Source organism: Cyprinus carpio, chromosome A6, assembly GCF_018340385.1.
Source record: "Cyprinus carpio isolate SPL01 chromosome A6, ASM1834038v1, whole genome shotgun sequence".
NCBI classification, from domain to species: Eukaryota; Metazoa; Chordata; class Actinopteri; order Cypriniformes; family Cyprinidae; genus Cyprinus; species Cyprinus carpio.
Genome location: NC_056577.1, coordinates 31,782,214 through 31,789,933, shown reverse-complemented (window position 1 = coordinate 31,789,933; position 7,720 = coordinate 31,782,214). Strand labels below are relative to the sequence as shown.

The following is a 7,720-nucleotide window of genomic DNA, read 5'->3' as shown; positions in this document are numbered from 1 at the left end:
TAAGCAGAGACGATCAGTCAGTTATATAGCAAATAACAGATGGGAGACAGGGAGAATTGAGTCAGCGGAGTTGGCGATGGTGATGTCGAGGGCAGGTCTTCATTGGATTCATGCCGCACACAGTATTAGATCAGTGGGGCCGAATCAGGGTACCAGGGACCGGGAGCCACAGCATTACACACTCAAACACACACACACACACACTGGCATGTAGTGCAGGAAAATCTTTCTTTTGATCTTATAATCAGGGACAGGGAAAGGGCAAGTATGGAGAGGATTAGCTTTGTCACAGAGATTTCAGTATTAGTGAGCAAAAATGTTCTCTTTGTAACTAAAGTAGGAGGGATCTAATATGCCAGTGTAACATAAACCCTGTGTGTGGCTTTCAAGACCTCACAAAGACCATGAGCTGTAGATTTGACGCCATCTAGAGGAAATCTGACATGCTTCTACCTAAAAATAAAAAATTTAAAAATACAGACCGTGAACACATTTAGGTGGCATTGAAAATGCATACAAATGTCTGGTGATGTTGTCTGATATCTTGTTTTTTTTTTTTTTTTCCAGTGTATTCACTATTGAGAGAGCAGTACATGAATCAGGGTTATTATAGTTAAAACTAACATCTTTAAATACAACAAAATATAAAAACATACTTATTTTATTACAGCTATTCGCCAAGGCAACATTTCTCAACTAGTTAAACTTGATGTACTAAAAGAATTAAATCTGAAATAAAATTGGATAAAAATTATAAGCAGGTTTAAAAAAACAAAAACTAATAAAAATGACAAAACAACTAAATTAATAAAACTTTAACTAAGATTAAAATAAAAACAGGAAATATAAAAAGTAAAAACTAATTCAAAATATTAACAAAGCTATAATAGTAATGCAGTGTGAATGAAATAACACTGACATGGATATGCACAAAGAAACATAATGCAACACAGCATTTTCTTCCATCACAGGCTCTGTTTATTTATAAACTGGTGTAATATAGTACTTTTGTACAAAAATGTAGAAAATGGTACGCAAAAATATCACTTACTTTCCTTGTAAATAGATGAGATAAATGCTAATATCATAAATCTGTTACTACTTTATGAACTTTTGCCAGCAAAAAGGTTTGAGTGGAACTGTGACAGATATAAAAACACACAGAAATGCAAAAACCACAAAATGTTTTTTTTTTTCTTTAAAAAAAGAGGAAATGATAAAAAGAACATTGTTACATTCTTTATCACAGCAATATGGAAGCACATGACGTTGTGTCTACCAAAAATATCAAGTGTGGACTCGTCTCAGTGCCGGTCGTCTTTGGTATGCCACAGAAAGTGGAAACACTGGGATTTTTAAAGGGTTGCATTCGAACCGCAGCCCTTGATAACACTTAAATGATAAAATGATACTTAAAATGAGTTAGGCACATAGACAAAGTGTTGAAATAACAGAGGACTTAAAACAAAACAAAAAATACCTGCACTGTATGTTCCTTTCATACTATATGCAACCTTTAATAAAAATTAATCACTTCTCCTCAGCTCAGTGCTGTTGTCAGTGCAATGCATATGCATGCTAGCTTGGGTTATGTAGCGCAGCGTAAACTAAAAGAAACCATAAAAGAAAACACTCAGTGCCGTTACCCTTTAACATATCTGTCTGAAAGCAGACTAGTCAAATAATCAGAAAACAAACACTAAAACTTTGAATGAATATAATGACTCAAAGGCTCCTGTCTAGACCTAGAGATAATTGACAAGGCTTCAAAATACTGTTATGTAATTTGCCATTTTGACAGGTAGCTATGCGTTTTAGTGAGAACGCTCTTTCTCTTAAGCCCAATGTATATGCATGTACTCTTTATCCTCAGCTTGTGCAAACAGCTTCTTTGCACTAATTAATTGGTCCACAAGGTGGCGACACTGGTTGTAACGAGATGGAATGACAAGCTACTGGAGGCGCAACAAGAATAGATGCCTGCTGGTTTAAAAGGGTACAAAGATGTTTTTTTTTAATTGCTCATAACTTCTGTAGAGGAATAGCGCAGACATCGACAAAGATGAAACTTTCTAGTGCGCATGTGTCGGCCACCTGTGTTTTTATGCACTGTTAAGTAAAATATACTTTGAAAGCCTATGCATTTGGCTGTACTCATACACCAAGTGTTCATGAACTGAAGTATATTTTGGGCTTAATACTGAGTTTATCCATCTGTCAGAGTGTCCATGTGTCTCCGCTGACAAGTTTTCTCCAACTTGTCACCTGTGAGGAATCAAATAGGCCACGATGGTCAAAGGCACTTGAGTCCTGTCTTTACCAATACTTCTAGAGAATGTGCCAACCAGCTTCTTCCTTTACACATTCGCTCACTTAATATTTCAGTCTTCTTATGTAGAGTTCACGTGGCTTTTGTGCCAGTCAAAGTCTGTATATGTATCAAAAAGTAGATTTTCTTTATACTATCTCGCCACCATTTACAGTCCAAAGCTCATATTTACATTTTAAACAAAGATTTCCATCATAAACAGTCTCACAGTAGTGACTGGAATGCCCCTTCAGTAATGGTCATTAGGCCTCTGTGGTAATGTTAAGCAACATATTTTACACAATTACAAAACTATTATGCAAAATCTGTGAGATCCCAGTTAGGACATCAGCAGAACCATCAGTACCTGGTGCATGAGTGAGAAAAGTGATGTCCAGAGGAACCTCTAGTGTCGAAAAGGGCAATAGAGTCTACATGCTCACTTTGGCCAAATTATATGTATAAACACTTTAAGACAATGTGTTCAAATACTTGTTCTCCCCAGCAAGGGATGTCAACATTGAGGTCATGTCCCCGACTGCCATATTGGAAAGGCCACTTGGAAGGGTGATGGAGGTTTGGGGTGTGGTGAGACGGGAGGAGGTCTGAGAGGAGCACTGGTGGTGACCCAGCGGTGGGTTTATTGGACTGTAAGATGAAGGTTCTGGGTCATCAATGATGGAAGCAAAGTCAATCTGAGCGTTCTCCAAGTCCAGGTTTTCTAAGGCGTTGGACATGGGTGCAGGGTCCGTGTAGGCCATCAATGTGGGCTTGGTATTAGGGTCTATCCCTGTCAGGTGCTGCTGAGCCAGGCATGGACCATCCTGAATCTTCTCTATGTTGTGGTGCATGTGTATCTGGCCTGAGTAGTACATGGGGTTGTTGTTATTGGTGAATTTTTCCGAATGTTGCTGCTGCTGAACTGGCGGGAGCCGCACTGCTCTTCTGGGACTGGCAGTGGAGTGGACTGGGCTCAGGTGAGTCGGGCTGCCCAGGTAAGCTCCACCTGTCTGCTGGGATAGGCTGTTCTGGCGACTTAGAGGCTTTCGTCCCTGAGGTGGTCGTGGCACCATATCCGGCCCGTAGCAGGATCCCTGCATCCCAGCGGTATGCTCCTTGATGGAACCGGGAACTGTATTTTGTGGTGGGCTCATCAAGTTCTGATTCGGGTAGCCTTGGTAGGAGTTTCCAGAATAAAGGTTCTGGTTAGCTTGTTGATGCTGTGGGCTATGCTGCATCATTGCCGTTTGTCCTCCCATGTCCATGCCATCGGGCTTCCCAGAGAGACCATCGACTACCCTTTGCTCCTGCTGCTGTTCCCACAGGAGCGCTTGCTGGGACTGCACATAGTTCCTCACCATCATTTCCTTCATTTGATGCATTGGTGTCTGCGACCCACGGGTCTCCGCCAGTGCAAGATTTATCCCTCCACCGCTTGGGAATGATCCCGCCTGGCTCTGCTGTGGAAGACTGGCTTGCGTTCCCATCTGGCCTTGAAGGAAGTCACAATTCACATTGGAGGATCTGCTCATGAGGCCCCGGCCTTGGGACTGCGATGGATACGTCTGCATATTCACATTATGCCGATGCTGGGGTAGAGGTTTGGTGTTCTGGCAAGAACTGGTTCCTCCTATGGATGAATGGAACTGCTCTGGTTTTACAGTAACTCTTTGATGGCCAGGGTCAGATGTAGGGTTGTATACACCCTGTTGAGGGTAGTGCTGTCCTTGCATGCCTGCACCCTGGTACTGCGTATCGGTCTGAGGGCTGTGGAGATGGTTGGTCTGTCCCCAGGGTCCTGATCCGTCAGCATGGCTGGGATAATGTGGACCGGAGGGGCTGAGCTGACAGTTGCTCATGCCGTACTCAGCTTGCTGTAGAAGACTGTTCGCAATGTCACCCTGACCCATCATCCCGGTGGCACAGATCTCCTCGCGCTGGCCCTGGTACGGACCTTGCATTTGAGACTGGTAGACTTGATCCATGCAGCTCAGACCTTCTTGTCCGGGAGACAGCTGACTTGCATTGTGAGGGTGGTGGTGAGGATGCTGGTAGCCCATGTATGCTCGGTCTCCAATTTGGATCATGTTTCCCTGCTCTCTGCCTTCGGCGGTCCCATGAGGATCCATAGCCATGGCCTCCATCATAACATTTTCAGTGATGCTCGGTGGACGAGGTGAGTACATGTGCCTGCTGAGAGCGGCATCAGACCCGCACTGCTGCAGTGCATTGCGGCGACTCATAAGGGACACGTTGCTCAAGCTATTAAAGCGTTGCACCTTGGGTAAACCCTGTGGGTCGGCAGCCGAGCGTACTGGATCGCTGGCACGCCTCATGTTGTTGCCAGGTGCTTGATGCGGATAAATCACTCCCGTGCCGTATTCGGCATTAGCACTGTGTCTCCTCGTACCGCCTTGCTGCAGAAACGGAGGAAGAGGTTGGCCATGGCATTCCCTCAGGAATCTTCCAGGGGTGCCAGGTTGGTCCATGTTGGGTAGCGGGGTTGGCGGCGGGCCGCCTGTTGCTGCTGCATATTTAGCTTTCAGACTATACTGCTGCGCAGGAGTCAGACTCGGTAGACCTGGCAATCCCCCGGGGTTCTGGCATGATCCGCCCCTCTGGCTGTTCTGAGGAGATAGTGGGTCGCCAGGCACATCAGCCCCCATCACGGACTGGCAGTGACCCACTTGGGACACGTCACTTGAGCGTCTGCTTGATAGGTAGGGCGAGACCATGGATGAACGGCGGCTCACTGTGTAGGCAGAGCTGAGGCTGCTGGTGCCGCTGCCCCGTCGGTCGTTCGGTGGGCAAGGCATTCCCATTCCACTAACTCCACCCAGATCCGGGGCAGAAAGCTCCATTACACGCCGGTTGGAGAGCAAGGGTGGAGGTGCACACATGCCCATCTTCTCTCCTGTTGCTGAAAGGAGCAGAGAAGGAAGCAGATGTAGCATGATAATTATTCAATGGCAGATTTTCAGGAAAAGCATGAAGCTAGAACTCCTAAAATCATGGGATATAACAATAAAAAATAAAAAGTGAAAACACACAATACCCAAAAAAAAAAAATACACATAAACTTAAACCTAAAACAAAGATAACACACCATAATAAATATTTATTTTTTATGAACAAAATAATAATTATAATAAATTAATGCAACAATAAATTGCAATCAGTGTTTATAGAAACAAAAACATGCATTCACATAATAAATTAACTACAACAAAAACATGCATTTTTATAATAAATTAATTGCAATAAATTGTGATTAGTGTTAATTTTTACAGTTTACTGTTTTAGTAACCTGCAAATGTTTTATATTAAATAATGCAAACATTAATTGCAATCAGTGTTTGTAATTTTTAGACAACAAAGCAAACTGCAGCTTTTTATTCATAATAAATTGCAATAATTTTTTGCTTTGTGTTTTCTGACAAAACTTACCTGCAATTTTTTTTAAATAATTTGCAGTGTTTGTACTTTTTTTTTTTTTTTTTTTTTTAGTTGTAGTTTTTGTCTTACAACAAATACAACCTGCATTTTTTTAATAAATGAATTTCAATAATCAAAATAAGTGTTTAATTAATTTATTTTTTTGACAAAAATATTCATATTTTATCATGTCATATTTACTGATTTTAGTCAGGTTTTCTGTCTAAAATTACAAATTTTAGTAGATGAAAATAAAAAATTTACAAATTCTGACGAGCACAAATGTTCAAACTTGTGCATTTATATCACTGTGTCATTGCAGAGTGTAATAATGTTTACGCTGTGCATTTATCTCACATAGCAGTAAACCGCTTTAATGCACATTTTTCATCTGATGTTTGTTATTATTGAGGAAATCAAAATACCCTTTGTCAATAAAACTTTTCATCAGATTGACAGTGATTGCAAACAAAGAACAAGTGCTTGATTTGCTTAGTCTTTTACCTGAGAGAGCCGGCAGTTTATTCCCTGCGCTCCGCCCAGGTGGTGTTGGCCGGCGAATCTGCTTCAGTTTGTCGATCTTCAGGTTCTCCAACCTCTTCAAGGCCTGAACGGACATGCACATTCCCCCCGAGCCTCCGCCCGACTCGGACACGCCAGTGTTCCCGCTCTCCTCCTGTGTGGTCAGGTCCTCCAGACTCCCCGCCGCATTGAGGTTCATCTCCACTCCGCTGTCATTGTTGTTGGCGCTCCCCAGAGGAGAACGTTCGCTACTACAGGATGACTGGCCGCCAGGACTTGGCTGGGATTTCTAGAAATGTTTCAAGACATATTTTAGTTACTATTCACACAGCTATGCGTTACAATAGATAGTTAAGAGAGAAAGAGGGCGAAGCTTGTCTTACCAGTGTGGTTTCTGGAGCGAGCAATTTGCAGTCCTCTCTGCTTCTCTCCTCTTTTTCTATCAGAAGTTCAGAGCTCTGACCTGCATTGGTCAGACCTGGAGGACGTGGTCCAGTGTCTCCGCGGTGCTTTTTAGTGATATGAGCCTCGGGTCCGTGCACCGTCTTCACGTGCTTCCTCAGAGAGCTCGGGTCGGTGTAGCGCTTCGTACAGCCGGGGATCTTACAAACGTATGGTTTCTAAAGGCCAGAAACACAGAGCGTGGTTGGCATGAAATCTGAATCTGAACAAAACTACATTTATGCATTGTTAACTACAGGCTTATTGCTTTTTTCAGGTCATGTGGTGAATTAATTTAATAAAGAATGTCAGGTTAGACTGCATTAAATGTATTGAGGCATGTTTTGCTGCTGTATATTATGAAAAGTGTTATGCATTGAAATAAAACAGAAATGCTGTTTTTATAAGAACTTTTTTTCATTATTATTAATAAAAAAAAAAAAATAATAATAAATAAAAAATAAAAAAAAAAGAAAAAAAAAATAAATTAATAAAAAAAAATAGTAATAATAAAAAAATAAAACAGTGCAACTAATTAAAAGATTTATAAATGAACCTCAAAGGTTGTATTGAACAACAAGTACATTATAAAAGACAAAAAGTAAAAGAATAACATGCACATTTTTATAGTAAATTAGTGCAATAATTATAATGAATTAATGCAATAATAAATTGCTATCAGTGTTTAATTTTGTTTTAGTCATAGTTTTTGTCCTTTGACAAAAATAACCTGCAAATGTTTTTATAATAAATTAATGCAATAATAAATTGCACTGTTTTTTAGCCAGTTTTTGACATTTCACAATAAACAAGCAATTGTATTTTATAATAAATTAATGTAATAATAAATTGTAATCAGTGTTTGTGCATTTTTTGGTGTTTTAGTCATAGTTTTTGTCCACAAAATAACATGCATTTTTAAAAAATAAATTAATTGCAATCAGTATTAATTTTTTAAACTTTTTTTACTCAGTTTCTTTTGACAAAAATATCCTGCACATTTTGTCATGTCAT

At 40.8% G+C, this 7,720-nt stretch overlaps 1 protein-coding gene across 1 annotated transcript in view; it reads right to left on the bottom strand.

Annotated features, from left to right (window-relative positions):
* Nucleotides 1-955: 955 nt before the first annotated feature.
* LOC109049820 (zinc finger protein GLI1-like) overlaps nt 956-7,720 on the bottom strand; it is a 45,514-nt gene continuing 38,749 nt past the window's right edge. Inside the window, 3 exon segments of the mRNA XM_042759213.1 lie at nt 956-5,228; nt 6,248-6,554; nt 6,649-6,885. Coding sequence (XP_042615147.1) covers nt 2,779-5,228; nt 6,248-6,554; nt 6,649-6,885 — 2,994 coding nt within the window. The 3' untranslated portion in view covers nt 956-2,778.